General features: G+C 38.7%; 1 protein-coding gene across 2 annotated transcripts in view; it reads right to left on the minus strand.

Moving 5' to 3' along the window:
- The window catches only part of SWAP70 (switching B cell complex subunit SWAP70), a 68,003-nt gene that overhangs the window by 8,870 nt on the left and 31,264 nt on the right, over window positions 1-27,869 (minus strand). For both annotated transcript variants that reach the window (XM_059408457.1, XM_059408466.1), the window contains 5 exons: window positions 20,224-20,397; window positions 9,329-9,556; window positions 6,313-6,459; window positions 5,088-5,196; window positions 2,492-2,673 (listed from right to left, as the gene is read on the minus strand). In XM_059408457.1, coding sequence (XP_059264440.1) covers window positions 2,492-2,673; window positions 5,088-5,196; window positions 6,313-6,459; window positions 9,329-9,556; window positions 20,224-20,397 — 840 coding nt within the window. The remainder of the gene's footprint in view (window positions 1-2,491; window positions 2,674-5,087; window positions 5,197-6,312; window positions 6,460-9,328; window positions 9,557-20,223; window positions 20,398-27,869) is intronic.

A 27,869-nucleotide genomic window follows, 5' to 3' on the forward strand; every position in this document is an offset into this window, starting at 1 on the left:
CTCTGTCAAATAAATAAATAAAATCTTTAAAAAAAAAAAAAAGGACACTGGAACTTTCAAATTTTGGCAATACTCTATCCTACTTGGGTAATAGTTTCAGGGGTATTCACTTTGTGATGCTTTCGGACACACTCTTTCGTACTCTCTTCTGTAGGACCTATTGCATAATTTTTAAAAAATTATGAAAGAAGGACAACCAGCCCAGATTTCCACCCCACTCTGCTAACATCCACTACTGCCATATGTACAGTGGATGATGGAAGCAGTGATCACATACTACAGGTGCTCATCCTAGTGGGATGTTTTAAAAACTTACGGGAGTTTTTAAAGAAAACATATTACAGCAGAAAGGCAAGATGCGGGCGCCTGGGTGGCTCAGTGGTTAAGCCGCTGCCTTCGGCTCAGGTCATGATCTCAGGGTCCTGGGATCGAGTCCCGCATCGGGCTCTCTGCTCGGCAGGGAGCCTGCTTCCTCCTCTCTCTCTCTCTCTGCCTGGCTCTCTGCCTACTTGTGATTTCTCTCTGTCAAATAAATAAATAAAATCTTTAAAAAAAAAAAAAAAAAAAAAGAAAGGCAAGATGCAAGAGTGATTCAGGAGGAAGAGCAACAAGACCTAAGAAGCTGCTTTTAGAAAGTAGGCATGTCGGGGCACCTGGGTGGCTCAGCTGTTAAGCGCCTGCCTTCGGCTTGGGTTATGATCCTGAAGTCCTGGGACAGAGCCCCACATTGGGTTCCCTGCTCAGCAGGGAGTCCGCTTCTCCCTCTGCCCTTCATCCTGCTCGTGCTATCTCTCTCTCAAATAAATAAATAAAGTCTTAAAAAAAAAAAGAAGAAAGAAAGTAGGTAAGCTCTCTGGAAAACAGTATGAAGAGTCCTCAAAAAGTTAAAAGTAGGGCTATCCTAGGACCCAGCAAAGGATGCAAACATAGTGATTCTGCACCCCAAAGTTTATAACAGCAATGTCCACAATAGCTAAAATATGGAAAGAGCCCAGATGTCCATCAACAGATGAATGGATAAAGATGTGGCGTATATATACTCGACAATCAAAAAGAATGAAATCTTGTCATTTGCAACAACATGGATGGAACCAGAAGGTATTATGCTACGCAAAATAAGTCAGAGAAGGACAAATACCATATGATTTCACTCGTACATGGAATTTAAGAAACAAAACAGATGAACATAGAGGAAGAGAAGGAAAAATAAAATAGATGAAAACAAAGAGCAAATCATAAGAGACTCTTAACTACAGGAAACAAACAGGGTTACTGGAGGGGAGGTGAGTGGGGATGGGGTAACTGTGATGGGCATTAAGGAGGGCACATGATATAATGAGCACTGGGTGTTGTATGCAACTGATGAATCACTAATAATATACTATATGTTAACTAAATTGGATTTAAATTAAAAATTTAAAAAGAGGGGCGCCTGGGTGGCTCAGTGGGTTAAGCCTCTGCCTTCAGCTCAGGTCATGATCTCAGGGTCCTGGGATCGAGCCCCACATCGGGCTTTCCGCTCAGCGGGGAGCCTGCCTCCCCTCCCCCACTCTCTCTCTGCCTGCTTCTCCACCTACTTGTGATTTCTGCCTGTCAAATAAATAAATAAAACTTAAAAAAAAATTTAAAAAGAAAGGTATGATGGATAGGAGCAACTTTCTAGCTTCGTACACCCACATTAATTCCTAAGGTTACAAAAGTACTAGAAAATTCTTTGTGAATCTACTCAGAGGATGTCAGCACAAAGTGTGGCATCTCCATGGACTAGAAAGGGAGAACCCCACCAGGAATGTGGGGGCTTATATTGTGAGTATCTCCCATACTCCACAGCAAAGGTGCTACAAAAGAGATAGGAGACACAAAAGGGTCTTTGATCTTGTAGACAGCAGGTGCTCACTGATTCAAGGCAGAAACAAGGAGAGTGTCCATACAATGAGGACCGTCACCTCCAGAACTATGATACAGCTGAGCAACAAGGTTTTCCAATAAATGTCAATTATCCTATACAATCAATAGTACTTGATCTCCTAGCCCAGAGATGGAAGGAGAAATTGACCCAGACTGTATCTTTGATTCCAAAAGGTAAGTGAGACCCACAGTTCTATACTAAGAGTATTCCTAAGTAAAGCTAGCGGGGGGGCACTAAAAAAGCAACACATCACGCCCAGGTCACCAAAAGTGACCTTGACATGGAGGAAATAAAATTTCTCATCTTTCTCTGACAAAATTCAACTGTGCTCACTATTCTTATACATGTTCTTGTCCGGTCAATGAAATGGCTTGCTGACCTGAGGCCCTCATATTTTCAAGGCTGGTTAAACCAGGATGTCTCACTCAGCAATCTAGATACACTTCCTGAGAAAATAATTTACCAAAGAAGCTGTCTAAAACTGCACGCACCTGGTCTTGGTAGACCCAAAGCTTGTCAGGAAGGTAGCTGTGGCCCCTACAAGGGAAGGGAGAGCCCCCCCAGCCCGGTGTCCACACCCACCTTCCTCACGGTCTCCAGCTCCTGCTGCTTGTTTTCGTTGGCAGCCTGGAGCTCCTTCATCTGTCGCTCCAGCTCCTCCTGCTCAGCCAGCAGCTTCTTCCGCAGTTCTTTCCGACGCTGGCGGGCTTCTTTATGTGGTGGGGGACTGCCCAACTTCAACAGATGGATAGTAGAATGAATGGCTGTAAAAGGTGTAGGACAGAAAAAGGGATGAACTGTTTATTCTTCATAAGCCTAAAATGCGGATGGCATAGTGGGAAGAAAACCAGAGGCCCAGTGGACATTCTGCTTCTGCCACTGAGTCATAACCTGCAGCATCGGTCTCCTCATCTTTGAAATGAAAGATGTGATCTCCAGAGTCCCTTCTAGCTCCAAAATTCCATAACTGCGTATCTATTCTTAAACAGATACTTCACACGGGAATAGTGCACACAATTGAAGAACTTACAACACTTTCAATTCCCTTCTCTGTATTTCTAAAAAGGCCAAATAAGAACAAGAAGTAGTAAGAGCTGAGATTCAAACTTCCTGATATTTGATTTGCTACATGCTGGGTTCAGTCTGCCCTTATCTATGCCTTATGAAACCATATCCTTATACACTCCCTTCCTGAGATGGTAAGAGTAGCTAGCATTTATTGAATACTTGCTGTATGTGTATCTTTACATGCATCATCTCATTTTTATGTATTTTCCTGATTGTTTTAATTAATTTTTTGAACAGCTATTACTTTCACATTGTTCAAATTCAAAAGCATGGAAAGTCATACAGGAAAAGTCTCCCTCCTGCTCCTATCCCAAGTTCTGGCTTCCCCTCTCCATTACCAACTAATGTTAACAGTTTCTTGTGCATCTTTTCTAGAGATATTTTAAACATATACAAATAAATATGCATATGCATCCTCCATCTTCTTTTGACATAATACACTCTTCTGAGCCTTGGTTATTTTCACTTAATTTATCTTAGATAGCTTTCTGTATAAAGCATTATACTGGGCACCTGGGTAGCTCAGTCGGTTGAGTGTCTGCCTTCGGCTGGAGTCATGAGCCCAACGTCTGGGATTGACATCAGGTTCCCTATTCAGCGGGGAGTTTTCTTCTCTCTCTCTCCCTCTCCCCCTCCCCCTGCTCATGCTCTCTCTCATTCACACACACACACACACACACACACACTCTCTCTCTCTCTCTCTAATAAAATCTTTTAAAATAAGTAAAACAAATAAATAAAACATTATACATACTGTACAGAACTGTTTCTTCTATCATTTATTCAACCATTTTGCAATTAATGGACATTTAGGTTATCTACAATCTACCACATTTCTGCAATGATGTGCCATTTTTTAAATGTGCAAGTGTATCTTCATTATCTGTTAACCCTCACAAAAACCTTAAGAGGTAGGTACTATTTTTTTAAAAGATTTTATTTATTCAGACGAACCACAAGAGACTATGGACTCTGAGGAACTAAGGGATTAGGAGGGGAGGGGGGTGAGGCGTTGCGTGGGCCTGGTGGTGGGTATTGTGGAGGGCATGTATTGCATGGAGCACAGGGTGTGGTGCATAAACAATAAATTCTGGAACATTGAAAAGAAATTAAAAAATAAAAATTTTTAAAAATTATGTATAACTTCACTTGAAACAACAAAGAAGACTTCTATCAGTTAAAAAAAGAAAGATTCATTCATTTGAGAGAGAGGTAGTGAGAGCATGAGCAGGGAGGAGAGGGGGAAGCAGGCTCCCCACTGAGCAAGGAGCCTGATGCGGGACTCAATCCCAGGACCCGGAGATCATGACCTGAGCCAAAGACAGATGCTTAACCAACTGAGCCACCCAGCTGCCCCAAGATGTTGGTACTATTATTATACCCATTCTATGGAAAAGGAAAAACAGCTACAAAATTCATAATTCAAGTGACCTAGGAAAGGGGATTTAAACCTAGGTGCACTTGCCTCAAAATCTTAAGCCACATCAAAATGACCAAAATTTTCAGTATAATTGTACTTATGTCCAAGAATATCATATTCAGAAGCTCCTTTCATGACTAAAAAAGAAAATCTCATATGTAGTGTTTCATTCTTTACTAATTTTAGAATACTTTATAAGTTATTAAATCAAAAGTTTGTGTTCTTAAAATAATTATTTAAAACTAGTGATTTCTTATGAAAATAACAGATCTTTTTTTAAAATAACAGATCTTAAAAATTACTGGAAATATTCTAAAGTGATTGCATTATTCCTCTTTTGTTTTCTGTTTATTAAAAATTCAAGATGGTCACTTAAAAATCCTTCTAGTTCTTAAAAGTAGAAGTTCCATTCTCTTTTTTTTTTCTTTTTTTTTTTTTAAATAGAAGTTCCATTCTCTTTAAACAATAAAAGTTAATAAAACCTAAAATACCCAGTCTATAATTTTCCCATAATCTTATTATGCAAATGAAACTGATGAAAACTTCGGGAACTCTTCTCAATTTGTTTTTCTTTCAGCTACTATGCTGCAGGCAAAAAAGAGAACAATGCCTTTAGCATCTTTAATGAGATTAAAATACAAAGTCAGAGCTCTCAAATTATATCTTGACAAATAATAAAAACTGTCTTACCTTGAATCCACTCCTGTTTCTTCTTCTTATCTGAGGCACTGATTTCAAAGGTCTTATCAAAACATTTTATGAGAAAAAGACATTTCTTCCCATCTTTGTCAGGCAAGGACTAACACAGAAAGCAAAATCAGTTTTTTTTTATTTTATTTTTAAGCATTTAAATTTAATCTCAATTATTTATACAAATCCAGCTGAAATTCAACATCAAGAGCATATTTCTGATTTACAAAATGCTACTCTCTAGGCAACATTACCTATGGTAACAATGACCCCTGATTAGGATACTTCATCTGGACTGCGAGAACCACCCAACACCTGCTTTGGCTCTCCCGAGCACAGGAACTCTTGCATGTGAGCACACCCCTTACAGGAACCCTGGAAGGTATATCCACATTGTTACAACAGGTACTGACCCAGTGCACTACTAGACTACTAAGCCAGGGTGATTCCCATGTCCGCCTGATGCAGATCCATTCTCTTTGCACTTGAGCTGTTATTAAGAGCAAGCTGTAGCTCCTGTTCTATATCCGTAAGCAGACTGGTATGGCCTATGGTAAATCTTGTGAGTCTCCATGTTTAGCCAAATCTAAGAAGACCCCTTCATGGACAGTGCACACCCTGGGGTATTAATATAGCTACACTATTTCATCCATCAAAATACACTGTCATTTATGAGCAAGATTTTAGGTAATTTAAATGTTCTTCATCAAATACAGATGTGATGATAGTTCAGATATAAATTAAAACTCAAAATTTATGTTTCTTCAAGGCTTCACTTCTTTACAGAATTAACAGCAATGAATAAGGTATCCTGACTGAAAGTCACCTAAAATATTCAAAGAGAATGCTTGTATTTTCTTTAATTTTACTTACTGTACTCAAAATGGCCCAGATTGCCTCATATATTCGTGATTTCAAACACTGTCTTACTGAATATTTTTGTGTTTTCTTTTTTATAACTCCATTTTATTCAATAAATATTTCCTTAGTGTTCAAATAAATCTGACGTAATCCCTATACTTTATTCATGAGACAAAAAATAAATTCACATCACAAAAAATTTTTGTCAGTTTATCTTGGTTTTGGTTCAGAAAATCTGCAACTGCCTATACTATTTTCTAAGTATTAATTTTAAGATTATTTTAAGGTTCTATAATCTAGAAGCAAGATAAAAGACTTCAGCAGCAGGGGGCAGCATCAGAAAGAGGTAACAAGAGACTCTTACCTCCACACAGCAATTTTCATCCAAGAGAATGTCTCCTTTCTTATCTTTCAGATCCTCACTCACATAGTAAGAAATTATGTTGGGTTTTAGTACAAACCAGCGTTCAGTCCAGTTTTTCCGTTTATGGCCTTTTTTCATCATGTAACCCTACGAAGGATTAAATCTGGTATAAATGCCTGGCCTTTTATCTATTGGAGACAATATCAGTGGTTCTTGACCTTTGTGGATCTGAACCCACTAAGGATCTATGAAGGCCGAGGGCACTAAATCCAGTCAAATACATGCATATGGAAGTTTACACAGAATTCTGGACATGCAGAGACAACAGTCCGCCCCACACCCCATCTCCCAGTGCTTATAGCCTTAGAACTCCCAGTGCTAAAAGCATTGTCATTTTTTTAATTCTTTTTTTTTTTTTTAAGATTTTATTTATTTGACAGACGGAGATCACAAGTAGACAGAGAGGCAGGCAGAGAGAGAGAGAGAGAGCGAAGCAGGCTCCCTGCTGAGCAGAGAGGCTGATGCGGGACTCGATCCCAGGACCCTGAGATCATGACCTGAGCCGAAGGCAGCAGCTTAACCCACTGAGCCACCCAGGCACCCCTTAATTCTTTTTTTTAAAGACAGGGAGAGATAATCTTAAGCAGGCTCCACACCCACTATGGAGCCTGACATGGGACTCAATCTCATGACCCTGAGATCATGATCTGAGCCAAAATCAAGAGTTGGATGCTTAACTAACTAAGCCATCCAGGTGCCCCTGGATAATAAAAAATTATATATAAACTTTTTTATAGTGATTCTCAGTAAATTAAAATCTCAATTAATGAAAAGGGTAAACTTGGCCAAATATATATTTCAACCAAAGGCACCAACCTAGCCTTCTACCGACCTCCCTCTCTCACTACTCTGGAGGAAGAACTCTGCTCCAGATGAACAGAAAAGGAATGAGCAGTTAGGATTCTGGCTTCAAAATGTAGCTTCTACACTCACACTTCGTCTAGGCCTATACTTCCTTCCCAGATAGCAGTCATGAAGGTGCATAATTCATATTTTTACTTAAACAAAATGACACATTATTACAGGCCAAGCCCTTCGGGGTTGTTTGAGAATAGCTGACCTTTTTTTCTTTTTTTAAAGATTTATTTATTTATTTATTTATTTGAGAAAGTGCTCATGTGCTCAAGGGGGCGGGCAGAGGGAGAGAGAATCCCAAGCAGACTCCCATGGAGCACAGAGCCTAGTGTAAGGCTCAATCTCACCACCTCAAGATCATGACCTGAGCCAAAACCAAGAGCGAAACACTTAACTGACTGAGCCACTCAGGAGCCCCAAGAACAGCTAACATTTAAGTATTAAATGTACAAGGGCTGATGGCCTATAGCAGACTATATGTTATCATTAAATATTTATTACCTTGCTGTATCATTTGATTATTATGCCAAGTTCTAATCATATACTTGTTCAGTTTCTTAATCCTTAGACATTTAAGTAAAAGCTATCTCATACTGAAATTCACCTGTAGTCTGATTATCCTGCCATCCTGGTGGGCCTAGAACTCTTTGGACAGAGACCATGTCTCACACTTCTTTTTAGCACTAAAAACCTAGACAAATGAAACCTCAATTAATGTTTATTGATGGGAATCAATTAGGGAAAAAGAGCAAAGACAACAATATCACCTGCTGAATAAATAAAAGACCAAGGTAAGGAAATCCCAACTTGGAGTTATTATTCAGTATAATAATTAAGAAATCTGGGGCGCCTGGGTGGCTCAGTGGTTTAAGCCGCTGCCTTCGGCTCAGGTCATGATCTCAGGGTCCTGGGATCGGGTCCCGCATTGGGCTCTCTGCCGAGCAGAGAGCCTGCTTCCCTCTCTCTCTCTCTGCCTGCCTCTCCGTCTACTTGTGATTTTTCTCTGCCAAATAAATAAATAAAATCTTTTTTAAAAATAATAATAATAATTAAGAAATCTGAAAAAGCCACTAAAAATATATATAATTATATAAATTCTATTAAACATTAAGCTTCCCATATGTGTATCAGATGCTATGCAGGTCATAATCTATAAAATAAATGCAGTTTTGCTATATAAGGGTATTTCTCTCCAAAATAAGGGTATTTTTCCGATTTTATAAAATACACAATCGGGGGGCGCCTGGGTGGCTCAGTGGGTTAAGCCTCTGCCTTCAGCTCAGGTCATGATCCCAGGGTCCTGGAATCGAGCCCCACATAGGGCTCTCTGCTCAGTGGGGAGACTGCTTCCTCCTCTCTCTCTGCCTGCCTCTCTGCCTGCTTGTGATCTCTCTCTGTCAAATAAATAAATAAAATCTTAAAAAAAAAAAAATACACAATCAGGGGCACCTGGGGGCTCATTGGGTTAACCCTCTGCCTTCGGCTCAGGTCATGATCTCAGGATCCTGGGATCAAGCCCTGCAGCAGGCTCTCTGCTCAGCAGGGAGCCTGCTCCCCCACCTCTCTGCCTGCCTCTCTGTCTACTTGTGATCTCTATCAAATAAATAAATAAAATCTTTAAAAATATATATATCTATATATATATAAAATCATATACATACATTCATGTATAGACTCATATAAAGTAGTAAGTTCAATAACAAGTAAGGAATAAAGAAGAAAATAAAATTTACAGAAATCCCACAATCCAGATCACTTTTAACATTTTGGTGACCATCCAAGGGGTTGTAAGATACTTCCTGTTCAACAACCTGCTTTTTTCTCTGAACAATATGCCATAAGGATCTTTCAGATCAACAAATATGGCTGTACACATAACATTAAAGTACTTCAAAAATAGTAAGAAATGTGTTCACTTAAATGCTTAAGTGTACTTTAAAATTATATCAGTAATTTTTTTTAATTAAAGCCTTATATAAGACTAGGAAAATAAGAAACTTTATTCCTGTTCTAATCAGTGTAAAAGTATAAATGACTTGTACTCAATGAAAATATCTTATTTCAAACATACATTCTAAAGGTAAGGAGACAGGACTCTTACCTGTTTCAACACATCTAATATAAGCTCATTAAAGACTTCATTAATCGCCATGGACACTGTCTGCCGGTCCATGCCTTTGCTGAACTGTCCATTTCCAATAAGCTCAATCAGTTCCCACACAGAAAGGCCATCTTTACTGTCATCAAAGTTGATTTTATAATGTTCAAATTGTTCTTGCTGCCAACCTCCTCCCATAGCTTCTGTAAGTTTCTTAAGTAGGTATTCAATCTGTATAAAGAAGAATGTAAAAGTATTAATTCCTAGTTTAAAAAAAAACTTCTTAAAACTTAGATATATATCTATGTTACTTACACTGATAGGGTCAACTTAGGACATGTTTTTTTCCAGTTACAAAAGCATATCTTTAAATAATCATGATACTATCATGGGGAAAGGTATGGATACACTGGTCTTATACTAACCTTATGAAACAAGTAAAGGTTTCAAAAACTGATAACCCTCTAAAAGTACAGTGTATCAGTACACAAACTGCATACATACAGTACCATACACAAACTAACTGATGAGATTTCATTACTCTCTGTTGGATGAGTATTTCAATATACCAGAATACTGATTTTACTGAACTAATATGCAAGTACTAAATTAAATAAGCATTTCAAAGTAGAATGTACAAGTTAGTCCTCAATTTACACATTTTCCACATAACCAATTATTTGAAAGTTATAATGCTTCCTCCCATTAGAATGTTGACAATGTCAGCAACAATGGCTGAACTTTTAACCCACGCTGGAAAAGCTGATGAAATCCTGAAACACATACCTTTGTGTAGAAATACAGTAGAAAATATTGCTATTGAAGTAGCAGCAGATGAATAAAAGAGTGAGGCAGTAATACTCACTGAATGAAAAATTGGTATCTTATTTTCCAAAAAGTCTAGGTTTCCTACAGGGCTCTTGAATTCAACAGGTCCAAAAATAAATGAATCACTTCTACCTTCCAAATGGCTTCCCCTTCTATTATTGATTTCAGCTGGGAACACCATCATTCGTCCATGCCAATCCTTGTTCCCCACTCCTTTATACCAAAAATCAGTGACAATAACCTACCGCTTTTACTTCCCTAGATCAGTGTTTTTCAAACTGTACATTATAACCCAATATAAAATCGACTTATTAGGTAATAACCACCATTATCCTTAATGGAATGAAAATATTTGAGTTCACCTATAATAAAGATAAATGTTTTGTGGTAAGTTTGGCTTTGTGGTGTGTCTATGTATGCAGGGTCATGAAATAAAATACTTATCTTCCTACGGATTACAGTCAAAAGAGAATGAAAAACGTTGTCCCAGCAGTTCTCAAATCCATTCCTTCCTACTCCAGCTGCCTTGGTTCAGCATCCCAGTTGGTATCCTTGACTCCAGCATTGCTCCCTTGCATCTATACTGTTAGAGATATTCTTCTAAAACACAAGCTGAGCCTGTCACCTCCCTCTTTAAATCCTGTCTTGGCTCTGTGTCACCTCAAAGATGAAGGCCAAGCTCTTCTGCATCCCTTGGTGAGCACGACCCTCCCAGGCCCACCCCGGCTTACTATCTGTCTCCAACATGTCTTCCCCCATGCCCACTCAGACGTTACACTCCACCATACACAGATCAGAGGTCTCAAGCTTATTCTGTAAAGGGTTAGGTAGTAAACATTTTAGGCTTTGTGCATCTCTATTATAATTTACTCTTTGTTTTGGTTGGTGTTCTTTTTTTTACACTTTAAAAATGTAAAAACTATTCTTAGCACATGGGCTATACAAAAATAGTCTATGGGCTAGATTTGGCAATGAGCCATAGTTTGCCAACACCTGCCATAGATTATAAAGAGTTTACCAACTTAACACACCTTTTTATGCTTCTACGCCTTTCCCCATGCTGTCCTCTCTGTTTTGAATACCTCTCCTCATTTCTATATCCAGCTAACTGGTATTTGTCCAAAATCTCTATCATGTAGGATATTCCTACTTAAAGTGAGGTATGTGGAACAACGGCAACAGCACCACTTAGACGCCTGTTAGAAGTGAAGAATCTTGAACCTTACCAAAGACGCAACATCAAAATCTGCATTATTTTTTTTAAAAAGATGTTATTTATTTATTTATTTGACAGGTAGAGATCACAAGTAGGCAGAGAGGCAGGCAGAGAGAGAGAGAGGGAAGCAGGCTCCCCACTGAGCAGAGAGCCCAATGTGGGGCTCGATCCCAGGACTCCGAGATCATGACCTGAGCCAAAGGCAGCGGCCTAACCCACTGAGCCACCCAGGCGCCCCCAAAATCTGCATTATAACAAGAACCCCAGGTACTTCCCCATGCACACTGATGTTGGAGAAGCACTGCTCTAGCAAAACTGCTCTGACCAACCCTAATCCAGGTTAGGTGGTCTTCTATGTCACTGAACTTAGCATACTATACTGAAATCATCTCTTTACTCATTTTCTTCCTCATCATTTTCTGAATTCCTTATACAAGAGACCATGTCCCACCCATCTTTGAATCTCTAGAAATCAGCATCATACCTAGAATGTGGAAGAGCTCAATTAACGTTTATTAAACTGAAATAAACTAAGCTAAGCCTCAATTTTTTCATCTATGAAATGGACATAGTAACACTTGTCATAAAGAACTACTATGGGGATAAAAAGAGACAATTACTAATTATTTTGTATAGTGTCTGACACAGTACGTACCCCATCAACATTACTTCCTTTTGCATTGAGTGAGTGGTATATTATTCAAACATTTAAAATTACATTTTAGGGGACACCTAGGTGGCTCAGTTAGTTAAGCAGCTGCCTTCGGCTCAGGTCATGATCCCAGGGTCCTGGGATCAAGTCCCGCATCAGGCTCCTTGCTCAGAGGCGAGCCTGCTTCTCCCTCTGCCTCTGCCTGCCACTCTGCCTGCTTGTGCTCTCTCTCTGACAAATAAATAAATAAAATATTTTTTAAAAAAATAAAACAAAATAAAATTACATTTTAGAGAGCATTTATGAAATAACATAAAGAAGAATGCAAAATTAAATTTACTTATAGTTTCCACTGCATAAAGAGTACACAAATATTTTGACAAACACTAGAGGAAAACATAGAAACAGTAAGTCTAATTTGTTACAGATAAGATTGTAAGTTAATTTTTCTTTCTTTCCTTTGCACTTGTGCTAATTTGGTTGTAATGATGTCTGTGAAATAATGTATTTTAGCAGAGAAAGAAGGTCAACAATAGGAAAAATGTGCTTGCAAAGAAATGTATATCCACAAAATATCACAGAGTCAAAAATATCAAGAGTTCTATGTATTTAATTTGATAGAATACTGTAAATAAGTCCTCTGGTGTGGAAATGATCTTCTCTTCTAAATCTAGCATATGGTAGGCAATCAACAATGTTTACTTGTTGGAGAAAAAGCACAGTTAGATCCTTCCTTTCTCTTGTTGGAAACAGATCATGTACTATTATTAAGCTTATCAGATGTTATTACTCCCTTGGCTTTTAAATAGAAGTATAGGGATGGGAGAGGGGGGCTGGCTATCTCAGTCTATAGAGCATGTGACTCCTGATTTCAGGTCGTGAGTTCAAGACCCACATTGAGTAAAGCTTACTTTAAAAGAAAAAAAAAAAAGTTCATTTGCACCTGGCTGGCACAGTTGGTGGAGCATACAACCCTTGATCTTGGGGTTTTTAGTTCAAGCCCCACATTGGGTGTAGAGATTTCTTAAAAATACAATCTTTTTTAAAAAAAGAAGTAGTAACAGGGATAGTCAGTGGAGGAGAGAGAAAAAAATGGTCAACAAGACAGAGAAAGAAGAGAGGAGGAGAGAATGGGGCAGAAAAGAAAAGGAAGAAAGACTATCGACAAGAAAAGATTAAAGAGAGACGAGAGAAAAAGTCAAAAAGGACATTAAGATAAATAAATGCCCAAAGTAAAATATATTAGAGGCATTAAATTAACATGCACAGAAGTTCAGTCCCACTAACTTAGCAGCACAAAGAAGGGCCCAGGCTGTCTGATCACAAGTTTTAGTAGTAAAGCCAACAGAAGGTACGTACATGCCTATGGTCACGTGTACACGCATGACAAAAAAAATGGTGCATCCGAATGACCATTCATACTACGGTCAGGAAACAGTCTCAGCTTTTTCTCACATACCACTGTGAATACACCCAAGTCCCTCCCACTCCAAGCTTCAGTTCCTCTTGTATATGGAATGGTCTTTTATAATGTTAGTAACTCAGAGTGCCTATTAGTAGCAAACTCGGCTCTAGAGGCAGCCTCCCAGGTTCCTCCTGAACCTTTCTGAAGGCGCATTCCCAAAGCCTTCTGCGTTTGTCATCAGCACTGAGCATCTGCCTGGACTGTCCCAGGCAAATTATCTAGATTCATTTCCTGCTGACTTCCAACACAATCATACACTTATCATTAGCAAATAATTGAAGGACCTCTTAATTCATTATATTGGGCCAGGGAGACAAACATTACCATTCTCAACTACTCAATTGTACTAAATAATAAATCACGTGCCACTGTGTTAGTCTCAAGTGGCCTGCATCAATTCTAAGAGCTCATTCAGTTTCAGGAAGCAGCTTACTTCCTCCTTCCAAGCAAGTTTCACCAAAAATAACAAAGAATAAACTTTCAGGCTGCATGTGATTTTTAAGGCCTTTGGCTCCAAAAATTGTCATCATTAAAAACGGCCTCCATTGGCTTAACAACAATTCAGGTTTTATTTCACTAAGGGTCTCTAAAAACTATTTTAGATTTGATATTTAATTGCATCAAGACAATTCTTCCAAATAAGCCCATAACAGACATATCCTGTTTTGTTCTTGGCTCTGTGGAAAATGAATACTAATGAAAAAACTACCGACACACATTTCCAGGAATATCATTTGACAAAAATTACAGAACCATCTTAAACAGGAACATACTGTATCTTGACTTCTACATGATTAACTCACTTAAATATTTAATATTTGACTATTATATATATTTTTTAATATATATAAATATATATTTAATATTTTTGACTATTTTAACATTACTTTCTAGGTATTGGGAAACAGAGTCAAAAGCAAACATTTATACAACTTATGTCATTCATATAACTACCACTGTTATTTATATCTTTTATAGCATTAATCGAAGCTAGTGAATAAAATCTTAATTAAAAACATTCTACACTTGAGGCACCTGGGTGGCTCAGTGGGTTGGTGCCTCTGCCTTCGGCTCAGGTCATGGACTCAGGGTCCTGCGATCGAGCCCCGCGTAGGGCTCTCTGCACAGTGGGGAGCCTGTTTCCTTATCTCTCTCTGCCTGCCTCTCTGCCTACTTGTGATCTCTACCTGTCAAATAAATAAATAAAATCTTTTAAAAAAAATTCTAGACTTAAACAAAATACTAATAATCATTATGATAGATGGATGAATAACTAAAAACATAAAAATTACCTTAAATGTATAAAGCCTAAAAACTGTTGGTAAGATTACAAATTAAATTCATACATACACTTGTGACAAATTAAGACATTATATTCCAAATTTTGTTTTTAAAATATGCCTGTCTTTACATTAGATTTTATTACATTTATTACATTAATAAAATCTAATCATTTTTATTAATTAAAATTAATAAATTTATTAACTAGTCTAAAAACTAGTTCAAATCATGTTTTAAAAAAATGTACTAAAGTATTTAGGAAGGAAGCAAAACATAACAGACAATAGCCACCTTTTTTACTTATTTATCTGTCACAGAGAGAGAGCGAGCATGCACAAGCCGGGGAGTGATAGGCAGAAGGAGAACCAGACTCCCCACTGAGTAAGGAGCCTGATGTGGAACTCGATCCCACCACCCTGGGATCATGACCCCAGCAGAAGGCAGACGTTTTAACTAACCTAGCCACCCAGACATCCCCAGACAATGGCCACCGTAAGAAATATTATGATTCAGTATTTTCCATAAAATAGTGTGACCTTGAGTTTACAGTGCTTGGTCTAAGGACAAGAGATGTGCTAAGAGCTTAATAAATACAAAGCTGTATTTTAAACTTCAGGAGGCTGGTTCAGCAACCGGACAAAGCAATTCCACATAAATCTCTCCCAATGATTCCTTCTTTCCCCACACAAGTACTCCAAGCCACAGAGAAATTGTACATCTAGGCAGAAATGCTGAGAGAGTTAAGGATGTCAAAATAGAGTAAGTCCAAATAGTATCACTAACAAGGTATGCTGCCTGCCTATTCTAAACAAGTCAAAGAGAGGTTATTCCCTTTTCAACTGAGATTAATTTATTTAGAAAGAGGACCAGAGGGGGAAAAAATCTAAACATTCTAACAGCGTGGTTTTTTCCCTAAATGAATAAAATAATATGTAAATCTAATTTAAACAAATAAAAAATATTTTATATAAATAAATACTAGATAGCATCTGGTAAAAATAAGAAAAGAAGAAAAGGCAAAAGAAAAGAAAGGAAAAGGAGCAAAGACGTTACTATCAGCCCACAAAGAGTAAGAGACCCACACTACCTCCAGTGCCAAAGAAAACACAAACAAATTTAGAATACAGAGTAACTACAAAATGTCTTAAAAGGCAATACTGGAAGTTTTATTAGCATAATTCTTACAAGCAACAGCTAGGTTTTTAAAATGCCATCAGTACATCTTTTTCAACACCTATCAATATTCCATCCCCTTCTATATGTCTCTGTATTAAGCTAGACAATTTTGGTGTGCAAGACTCTACAGCACTTTTTATTCCCTGTATCTCCTTTACCATACATGCAATATTACATCATTATTGTTACTAGCACTAAGAAACTGTTCCCACCACTACAGTAAAACTGTGTTCTACCTGATTACCAATGACCACCTAATTAGTAAATCCAAAGGCAACTTCTTACTCATCACCCTCTAATTTTTCTGTTAACATCTAATGCCAGTAACTACTTTCCTGCTTCTTAGAACTTTTTCTTTCTTTGGCATCCATGACTCAACACTCTCCCAGTTCTCCTCCCACCTCATAGACTATTCAATTCAGCTTCCTGTATCAAATCTACTTCCTCTTCCTGTTACAGAAACAGTCCCAAAGTTCTGTACTCAGCCCTCACTTCTCCCACAACAGTTTCTTCTTCCCTGATCTAATCTACTTCCATGGCTCCCCAATCTCTGTCTAAAGTCTGGGCCTCTCACAAGCCCTAGAAGTCCACTTCCAGTTGAATACAGGACAGCTCCACAAATATGTTCCACCTAAAACACCAATATACCCAACCCATCATCAGACACCATATCCCCAACTTATTCATAATCCAGTCATTCATTCATACACACACACGTGTGCACACATTTAGTGAGCACTTATCATGGGGCTAGACACTATGCTAAATGCTTCACATCATCAAATATTTTAGTCCTCACAAAATTCCAATAAATGGAATAGTTTTCCCCATTTTACAGATGGGGAAACCCAAAGAGCTTAAGTAATCTTTTCAAGGTCACATACTTAAAAAGTGGTAGAATTGGGATTTAAACCAGGCAATCTGATTTCAAAGATCATGCTTTTTTTTTAAGTTGTTGTTATTTTTTTTTAACAGACAGAGAGCACAAGTAGGCAGAGAAGCAGGCAGAGAGAGAGGAGGAAGCAGGCTTCCTGCTGAGCGGAGAGCCCAATGCGGGTTCAATCCCAGGACCCTGGGATCATGACCTGAGCTGGAGGCAGAGGCTTTAACCCACTGAGCCACCCAGGCGCCCCTCAAAGATCATGCTTTAAACAACCACACTATATTACCTTCTGATTGTCAAGGCCTGAAATTTATCCATAGTCCTACACAGTCAGGCACTATGAACTTCTTCCTGTCACCTCCAGATCTCTCCCATCTGACCTTTTCCACTCCACTGACATTACCATACTTCAGTCCTCAAATACCAGTTACCTTCTCTCAACTTCCCATCTCCTTTCTCTGTGTATTTCATTTATTACTCGTCACTCTCTTGGTTAAAATCATCAGTGGCTCAGAGCTCGCCACTGCCTACAGGATAAAGTTAGAACTCTTCCTAGCCTCATCTAGTACCACTCCTCTTCATAGCCATCATGTTCCAGTTAGAAATGGCATGTCATTCTTTTTGACTGCCTAGCATCTAATCCCCTTCTTATGTCTAGGCAATTCCCTACCATCCGATAAAGAAGCTAAAAATCCAAATGGATCTTTTACAGGCCTGCTTTGCAGCTACCTCATGGTACCTGACACAGGCCGTAACTAGTCAGATGTGTTATCCCGACTGAACTGGAAATTGGGCACAGAGAATTCTCTCTGGTAGCAAGAACAACTGCAGGAAGACTGGAGTCCTGGGCCACAAAAAGTGTGCAGGGCCAGAGCTGTCCCACAGTACAAGTACAGTCCCCACCCTCTGGAGGCAGCAGCATTTTGCTTGTGATTCCTCACTGGAGTGACAAGTATGGATCCAGACTGATAGCATTCAAACCTGGTTTCTCTGCCATCATGACCACTCTGTGGGCTACCCAATATCCTTTCTGGCATCACTCAGGCCGTCAGCTGTTTCTAAGTAAGCTTCCTGACTAGCTCTTCAGACAAGTGGAATACCTCACTCACCTCAAAACATGCCCTTTGCTTTCCTGACTCACATGACCTTGCCCCCTGTTTCTTCCACCCAGAATTCTTCTCCATGAGTCAAAATTCTTCCTATCTTTTAAGGCCCAGCACAAGTGCTACTTTCCCCATAAACATAAAAGCAAATATTTCATGACCACTTTCCAAAGGCCAGGCATTCTCCTTGTCCAATGTTCACAAAAACAGTAGGAGACAGATACTAGCATTAACCCTATTTTATTGCTGAAACTACAGCAAAAACAAACAATGCACATCACCCAAAGTCACATGGCTAGTGAACAGTGATAGAGCTACAATTCACATCCAGGAAATCTGACTTCAGACCCCTGCCCTTAACCAGGGAACAGCAAATGACAGCCACGGATCAACTCTAGTCCATCAGCCAAACATGACTTATGGCATGTCTTATACAACCAAGACCTAAGAACAGTTTCTGCATTTTCAAATGGTTGGGGGGGGAGAATAATGTTTCATGATCCATGAATATTATATAAAATTCACAAATTCACATTTCAAAGTCCGTGTTACTAAAGCACAGCAACATATGGTCTATGCTGCTTTCTTACCATAACAGCAGATTTAAGTAGCTGCAACAGAGACAATAGGGCCTAAAAGGGCACAAAGCCTCAAATACTTATTGTCTGGTCCTTTATGGAAAAAAGTTTAAGACGCTACTTTTGCCCATTAGATTACATTGCCTCTTACAAAGCTTTCCTTCCTTACCTCCCCACGCTGGAATAAATCTTTCCCTTCTTAGTATTCGCATGGCCTTTGCACCTCTCTTATAACAGGCAGCCTATTTTGCTTCGAATTACACTTGACTTACTTTTTTCCTTGAACAGACTACAAATTCCTTGAAGGCAGGCAGTAATCTTTTTCACTCTGCACTCCTCCTGGCACCTTGCTTATTGTTGGCAGTCAACAAACGCTTGCTGACTTTAAATAAAGTACTGCAGTATGAACTTTTAAACAAATTTTCCTAAAAAAATATTAATAACTCTGAATTGACAGGAGGGGTAACAACAGGCCCCCTCAATCACTGCTGGTAGGTGTATAAATTAGTACAGCCTTTCTGACAGGTAATACTGCCTGTTCAGCAAATACCTTGAAAGTGTGTTTTTTAGAAGTCAGAATTCCACTGCTGGAAATTTGTCCTAAGGAAATAAGCAGCCTAGTGTGCAAACATGCAACAACAGTAGTCCCAGCAGCTGATGCATTTACCGAGTACATCCTACATGCCACATACTGAGCTAAGTCCTTTAAATGTAGAAGCTCCTAACCCTTAAACACTGTGATGAGCCCTATTTTATAGGTGAGTAAATTAAAACTCAAGAGGTGAAATAATTTGTCAAAAGTTAAGGAATGGGGCGCCTGAGTGGCTCAATGGTTTAAAGCCTCTGCCTTCGGCTCAGGTCATGATCCCAGGGTCCTGGGATTGAGCCCCACATCGGGCTCTCTGCTCAGCAGGGAGCCTGATTCCTCCTCTCTCTGCCTACCTCTCTGCCTACTTGTGATCTCTGTCAAACAAATAAATAAAAAATCTTAAAAAAAAAAATCTTAAAAAAAAAATCTTAAGGAATGACAGATTTCTTTTAAGGGGAGCACTACAGCTGATTGTAATTCTGTGTATTAGTCTTTTCTATACTTACTACTATAATAAGCATGCATTACATATGTAATTTTTTAAGGCAGAAAGATAGCACAGAAACCCTCCTCCTGTCTTTTTTTTTTACTTTGGAAGCTCAGGGAAAATAAATCAAAACAGAATAAGCAAATGCCCTTTTTCATTTACTTTGGAAAGCACAATAAAAAGTCACCATTCTGGACTTTGAAATGAGGATAGTATTTCCTCACACGAAACAGCCTTGAGAATAACAATGTGGAGTCTATGCTTTCCATATAGCAACACTCAGCCAATTTTGCCCTGCTCTCCTAAAATGCCATACTGGTTTTGCCAATATGTAAGTAGACAGAAAATTATGTTGTAACTTGTACTGAATAAAGACTCTGGATATGAAGACGGAGTCATCCATAATTATAGCAATTTAGAGAGGAAAAGTCCCACCCTGTCTGCAAATCTCCAGGGATATGACATGACCCCAAATCACTGAGTTTTGGACTTTTTTGGACTCAGGCTGTTTTGCCTCTGATCCAAAAACACTAGTCCCGGATCTCCTTCTATATCTACACTGAATTAGCACAATACTTCCATGCTAGATCTATTAAGTGCTATGATGACCACATCAGAATTTCCCAGAGCCACACCTTACCTCTTCTGGCACAATAATTAATGGATACTTGTCCTCAGATAAAAAGTTGAAAATGACCCATATTTTAAATGCATCTTCTTCTGTAATGAGCAGGGGACTCTTGGTGAGGTTCTTTTTGACACAGAGGGTCCAACACATCCTATTGAATTCAATCTTGTCAAAGTTGTCTTGGACCTAAAAAAGAATGAGTTAAAATTTCAGTGAAAAAATTCCAATGAGTGAGGAAATATTCTAAAATATGCAGGATATAAGCCAAGTAGAACAGATACAGGTTTCCGTTTTAACCAATCCAATTAACCAATAAGCATTTTCTAAGTACTTGCTTGTGTACCACACTTTCAAAAGCCCAATTAAGAATGTTATATTTAGCGGGACAGTAAAGTAACATCTACCTGTCCAAATCACTCACTTGGCACATAAAATACTAGCTTGTTGAATAGTTATTTTTTCACATGTACACATTCTCTTCTAAATAAAACTACCAACCCTGGTACAGAGGAGTGGAGAATGTCAATTACTTCATATGAGCCATATGCAAATATCTCATCTCTACCTGTACAGTCAAAGAAGACATTTTCTTTTTGGGGGGAAGGGAAGCTTTAATTGAAATTCTAAAATGATAGCCCCGACATACAGTCATTCAATCATGCATTCGATATTCCCTCAGCATCTACCATGAACCAAGTACTATGCTACAAATTAAGGATGTAAAGATTAAGAACTGGTCTCTGCTCATAAAATATTCCGTTTATTAGGGAAAATAGATATGCAGCAGACAAATTCTAATATAATACCATGTATAATGCAATAGATTTTCACTCATTTAACAGATAAGATTTAGATAGTAATTATTATCTGCTAGGGATACTTAATATAATACTAGCCCATGTCTCCAAGTAATGTCAAGACAATTACAATATAGTATGGTAAGTACTATAATAGAGGTAAGCAGAGGGTTCTGTGGGAACACTGAGAAACTAATCTAATCTTAAGAACTGGGGGAAGATTTGCAGAAAAAGTGACATGACAACAGAGTAGAGACCTAAAGGTTCATTAAATATCAAACAGTTTATAGTCACTATGGAAAACAGAATGGAGGATCCTCAAAATAATTTTTTTAAAAATCCCATATGAGGGACGCCTGGGTGGCTCAGTTGGTTAAGAAGCTGCCTTCGGCTCAGATCATGATCCCAGCATCCTGGGATCGAGTCCCACATAGGGCTCCTTGCTCAGCGGGGAGCCTGCTTCTCCCTCTGCCTCTGCCTGCCACTCTGTCTGCCTGTGCTCGCTCTCTCCCCCTCTCTCTCTCTGATAAATTAAAAAAAAAAAAAAAAAATCTTAAAAAAAAAAAAATCCCATATGATCCAGCAATTCCACTCTGGGAATGTATCCAAAGGTAACAAAAATGCTAACTCAAAAAAATATCTGCATCCCCATGTTCCTAGCAGCATTATTTACAATAGCTAAGACATGGAAACAACCTAAGTGTTCATCGACAGATGAATGGATAAAGAAGTTGTGCTGTATCTCAATCCCAGGACCCAATCAGGAACTGAACCGAAATCAAGAATCAAACACTTAACTGACTGAGCCACCCAAGCGCCCCTTACAACCTGCATTTAAAAATCCATATTCTGGGACAATAAGGAAAATGTACTAGAGAAGGCAGAATGGGTGGCAGGACGATATGAACAAAGCATTTCTTTTTGGAAAGAGAGAAACAAAGTGCTATGTGTACCATAAGGAAGGAGTCACTAACAGACAGCAGTGAGAAATTTCTCTTGATCTCTACCTAGAATTTGTGGTGGGCACACCAGTTCCCTAGGAGTACGAAGATATCCTCTGTGCTCTGTTTTCAGTACCCTGTCTCAGTCTGGCACCATTTCCCACACCCCAATCGTACACAATTGATCCCACAAAGGGAAAGCAGTAGATGCTGATGCAGCTTCTTTTTCTTTTCTTTTCTTCTTTAACACCATTTATTAAGACTTTTAGTGTGTATGTTTGGCATTTTATATGCAGTTTCTGACTTAAACTTTATAGTATCCATGTAAGGCCAAATATTGCCCCTATTTTACATATCAGGAAATAGAGGTTAAGAAAAATTGAGTACTTTTATCAAGTTCACATGGCTTGTAAATCTGAGGAAACAAAAGTTCAGAAAAACTGAATACTAAGTTCACATGGCTGGTAAATATAAAAGCTAGAGCTTAAATCAAAGCTCAAATGCTGTATCTTTCCACTATGCTAAACTGCTTACAGAACTCAGTAGATGGAGGACCTCTGTGCGATAGAAGACATCTCTACAGGACTCGTTTCACAGGCCACCACCATCAACTCTATCCTACACCCCCAAAAAAACACTTTGGGGAATCACATGTATACAAAAGCATGTAGGGGCACCTGGTTGGCTCAGTGGGTTAGGCCTCTGCCTTCAGCTCAGGTCATGATCTCAGGGTCCTGAGATGGAGTCCCAAGTCAGGCTCTCTGCTCAGTGGGGAGTCTGCTTCCCCTCTCTCTCTGACTGCCTCTCTGCCTACTTCTGATCTCTCTCTCTGTCAAATAAGTAAATAAAATTAAAAAAAAAAAAAAAAAAAAAAAGCATGTAGCCTTACCCTGAAGAACAAGAAGTGATTCTACGTGTATTATCTGATGAATTATAGGGTTTCTGAGGGGGAGTGGCTAGACTTATAGCTAGAAAAAGCAAACAAACCAAATCACAAACAGCTTTGTAATTTTAAGAAACACAATAAGAAACCCCCAATTGAAGGGGTTTAGAGCAGAGAATGAGAACATGTCGTCAGTGGCCCTGATTATTACTTTGCAGAAAGATGGTATTTGAGGCCGACCTTGAAGTATATGAAGAGTGCAAGGGAAAATATTACAAAAGACAGAAAAGGAAATGGCATGAGCAAAGGTATGGCAGAAACATCACACCATCACATCATACCAACCAAAGGTATGGCAGTTTAGGGAATAGTCACAGGATGGAAGGAAAGATAAAGTTTTCAATTATGAGCATCTTCCTGAAGGTCTGGTAAGATATTTATTTTTTTTTTTTTTTTTTTTTTTTTAAAGATTTTATTTATTTTTTTGACAGAGAGAAATCACAAGTAGATGGAGAGGCAGGCAGAGAGAGAGAGAGGGAACAGGCTCCCTGCTGAGCAGAGAGCCCGATGCGGGACTCGATCCCAAGACCCTGAGATCATGACCTGAGCCGAAGGCAGCGGCTTAACCCACTGAGCCACCCAGGTGCCCCCTGGTAAGATATTTAGATGGAGGTGTCCAAAGACAAACAAAGTGGAATGTAGCCTAAGAGGAGAAGCAGATCTGTGAATCAACTGTATGCTGTTGACAACAGAAGCCATGATAGTCAATGAGATCACTGACACAATACGTAAATCGAGAAAAGAGATGGAATCAAAAAACAAAACCTCGGGGCATATAGACATTTACAAAGCAAGAGGAGGAAGAGGAATTATGATGACCAAAAGAACAATCAAAGTGGTAGAAGAATCACAAAGATATGAAAATTGAGTGAGGAAACATTTAAGAAAGTTTGATCAATAGTGCCAAATACTACAGAGATTAAAAAGGAGTTGAGAAAAGACCACTGGTTTAGAAACTTAGTGGTTACTAGTTACCTTCAAGATAGCCAAGAAGTTTGGGTAAAAATCAGATTGCAACGACATCAAAAACCAAGCAAATTCTCCATAAATTTTCCCAGGAAATAAATAGTGGCTTTTTGATCCAAATCCACCATATAACTTAATTTTAATAAATTGTCTGTTTGGCTCATTCCTTTCTCTAAAATTTAATGCACTATTCTTCAGTTTCATCATGCTCAAGAATAAAAACATACTAAATGAAGGCATTTACGTATTTTTAAAAAGTACAAAATAAGATCATGTATGAAAAGCCCACGCTAACATTGTACACAACAGTGGAAAACTGAGTTTTTCTTCTAGGATCAGGAACAAGGCAAGGATGCCCACTCTCACCACTTGTATTCAACACAATACTGAAAGTCCTAGCCAGAGCAATTAGGCAGGCAGTCAGGCAGGCAAGAAGGGAAAGAAACGGGAAAAAAGAAAAAGAAAAAGGAAAGACAAGACAAGACATAACAAGACAGAGGGAGGGAGGGAGGAATGAAGGAAGAGAGGAAGGAAGGGCATCCAAATGAGAAAGGAAGAAGTAAAATTACCTGTTTGCAGATAACATGCTCTTTCTTTTATGTAGAAAACTCTAAAGATTCCACAAAGAAAACTTGTTAGAACTAATAAGTCTGGCAAAGATGCAGGATACAAATCAACACTTAAAAATCAGTTCTGTTTCTAGACACTAACAATAAGCAATCTAAAAAAGAAATTTTAAAAATCCCATTTAGCATAGTATCAAAAAGAATACAATACTTAGAAATAAACTTAACCAAGGAGGCAGAAGATTTGTACCTTGAAAACTACAAAATGTTACTGAAAGAAATTAAGGATGACATAAATAAATGGAAAGACCTCCCATGTTCATGGATTGGAAGACTTGCTATTGCTAAAATGTTCACACTACCCAAAGCAATTTACAGATTCAATGTAATCCCTATCAAAATCCCAATGGCATTTTTTTTCCCAGAAACAGAAAACATCATGCTGAAATTCACACAGAATATCAAAGGACCATGAATAGCCAAAATAATCTTAAGAAGAACAAAAGTGGAGACCTTATACTTAAACAAAATATATCACAGCTACAGTAATCAAAATAGTATGGTACTAGCATAAGGAGAGACATATAGACCAGTAAAACAGAGCCCAGAAATAAATCCTCATGTATGTAGTCAAATGATCTTTAACAAGGATGCCAAGACTATATAACGAGGAAAAGAAAGTCTCTTCAACAACTGGTGCTAGGAAAACTAAGTGTCCGTATGCAGCAGAATAAAATGGGCCCTTATATTACACCATATACAAAAATTAATGCAAAATGGAGTAAAAATCTAAATGTAAGACCTGAAACTACAAAACTCCTACAAGAAAACAGAGGGGAAGAGCTTCACGACACTGAAATGGGCAATGATTTCTTGAATATGACAATTATAGCAAAGGCAACAAAAGCAAAAAGAACTAAGACTACATCAAACTTTAAAACTTCTGCACAAAATTAAAGTAAAAAATAGATTACTTTAATTGGCTCTATTGTTGCCCATCACAGAAGTTACACTCCAGGAGGAGGGGTATCAGTATCAAGCAATACAGCAATAACCTAACCATCTACATGATGAAAACTCTGGTAAATGCTACAAAGGGAAAACACAGGAAAGTGTAAGAACACTTTATAAGACAGCAAATTAGCTCTGGGAAGGGCAGTGTGCTCCCTGGAGAAACCTCCCTGAGGAAGTAACAATCAAGCTGAGACCTACAGGATGAACAGGAATTAGATGCATTTTAAGGGTGGAGGAAGCCTTACAACAGAGGAAGCGACATGTCTGAAGGCTCTGTGGCAGGAAGGGTCTTGGTAATATGAGGAACAGAGAGAAGAAGAGAGAAGACCAACATAACTGCACTGAAGTGAACGAGAAGGGGAGAGGAAGAAAAGGAGGCTGGAGAAGGCAGCAGAGGCCAAATCAAACAGGCTCTGCATGCCATGATAAGGACGTTGGGCTTCACCTAAAAAACACAAGCCATTGAAGGATACGGGCTCAATATTTAATGCTTGCGAGATTAAAATAAATCTATACACTGAGAAGATTTCAAGGTCTATTCTAACTATAAAAGGTCTAGAAATCTATGATTCCATACTCCATCTCATCTAAGATTACAAACTGCTCCAAAATCCCAGTTTACATCACACATAATCAATTGAAAGTCTCACATCTTTTAAAAAACTGATAACGGCTGCCAGTGGTTTCAAGGTATCCAAATGGAAGATAATACCCTAGAAAGAAGTGTATAGAGTTGTTCTCATTTTCAACATATTTCCTTCTCACTAAAATCCATACAAGATAGTGATGCTATTTATAGACCTCAATTCTAACTAAAAGACTTAAAGTATTTACAAAACTAAACACACATGTTCTCTAAACTAGAATTCTCATCCAAACCAGCTCAAGACTAAAGTTCCTGTGGCACAGACACAGTCCTCAGAAGATAGGGAAATTGGCCAGTTTGATGCTTTGGAAATTGATTATAGAAATTGTTTTCTCAGAAAGTATTCATACTCTCCCGGGGCACCTGGGTGGTTCAGTGGGTTAAAGCCTCTGCCTTTGGCTCCAGTCATGATCCCAGGGTCCTGGGATCGAGCCCCACACTGGGCTCTCTGCTCAGCAGGGAGCCTGCATCACCCTCTCTCTGCTGCCTCTCTGCCTACTTGTAATCTCTCTCTCTCTCTCTCTGTCAAATAAATAAATAAAATCTTAAAAGTATTCATACTCTCCCATCAATAATTATACTTCAAATAATCTATCCTAGAAAGAGAATCAGAGTCAGATAATAATTTACTTAGAATAGTCACTATTGTTTATAAGAGTAGTGGAAAAAAATAAAATATAAGCCCACCAAAAATGGCATAGTTATAAAGCCACAGGACAAAATTATCATACAGTCATTGAATACCACTTAGCGGCTGGGTGACCTGAGTCAAGTAATGTAACCCAAAGCCCAGTTTCTTTGTCTTTACAATGGCAGTGATGATGGTACTTAACCCATGGAGCTGATATAAAGAATTAATCAGAACACTTGTTTAAAATATTTAGCAGAGGGGCGCCTGGGTGGCTCAGTCAGTTAAGCGTCCATTTTTTTTTTTTTAAGTTTCCTTTCTGTCTTCCAGAATTCATTGTTTATGCACCACACCCAGTACTCCATGCAATACTTGCCCTTCACAACACCCACCACCAGGCTTACCCAACCTCCCACCTCCTCGCCCCTCCAAAACCCTCAGTTAGCTCCTCAGAGTCCACAGTCTCTCATGGCTCGTCTCCCCCTCTGATTTCTCCCAACTCCCTTCTCTCCAACTCCCCATGTCCTCTGTGTTATTCCTTATGCTCCACAAGTTAAGTGAAACCATATGATAATTGACTCTCTCTGCTTGACTCATTTCACTCAGCATAATCTCCTCCAGTCCCATCCATGTTGATTCAAAAGTTGGGTATTCACCCTTTCTGATGGAGGCATAATATTCCATTGTATATATGGACCATATCTTCTTTATCCATTTGTTTGTTGAAGGGCATCTTGGTTCTTTCCACAGTCTGGTGACTGTGGCCATTGCTGCTATGAACATTGGGGTACAGATGGCCCTTCTTTTCACTACATCTGTATCTTTGGGGTAAATACCCCATAGACAATTGCAAGGTCATAGGGAAGCTCTTGATCCTTGATTTCAGCTCAGGTCATGAGATTGAGCTCCACCTGCAGGGATTAGGCTTAAGACTCTCTCTCTATCTCTCCTGCCCCTCCCCACCCTCATGCACTCTCTCTAAAATAAATAGATCCTTTTAAAAAATTTAATGAAATATTCAGCCATCAAAAGGAATGAGGTACCATTAAATGCTACAATGTAGATGAATTTTGAAGACATGCCAAATGAAAGAAGGCAGACACAAAAGGCCTCACATTTATGAGTCCAGAATAGGCAAATCTATAGAAATAGAAAAT

The sequence above is a fragment of the Mustela nigripes genome, chromosome 1, assembly GCF_022355385.1.
Source record: "Mustela nigripes isolate SB6536 chromosome 1, MUSNIG.SB6536, whole genome shotgun sequence".
Lineage (NCBI taxonomy): Eukaryota > Metazoa > Chordata > Mammalia > Carnivora > Mustelidae > Mustela > Mustela nigripes.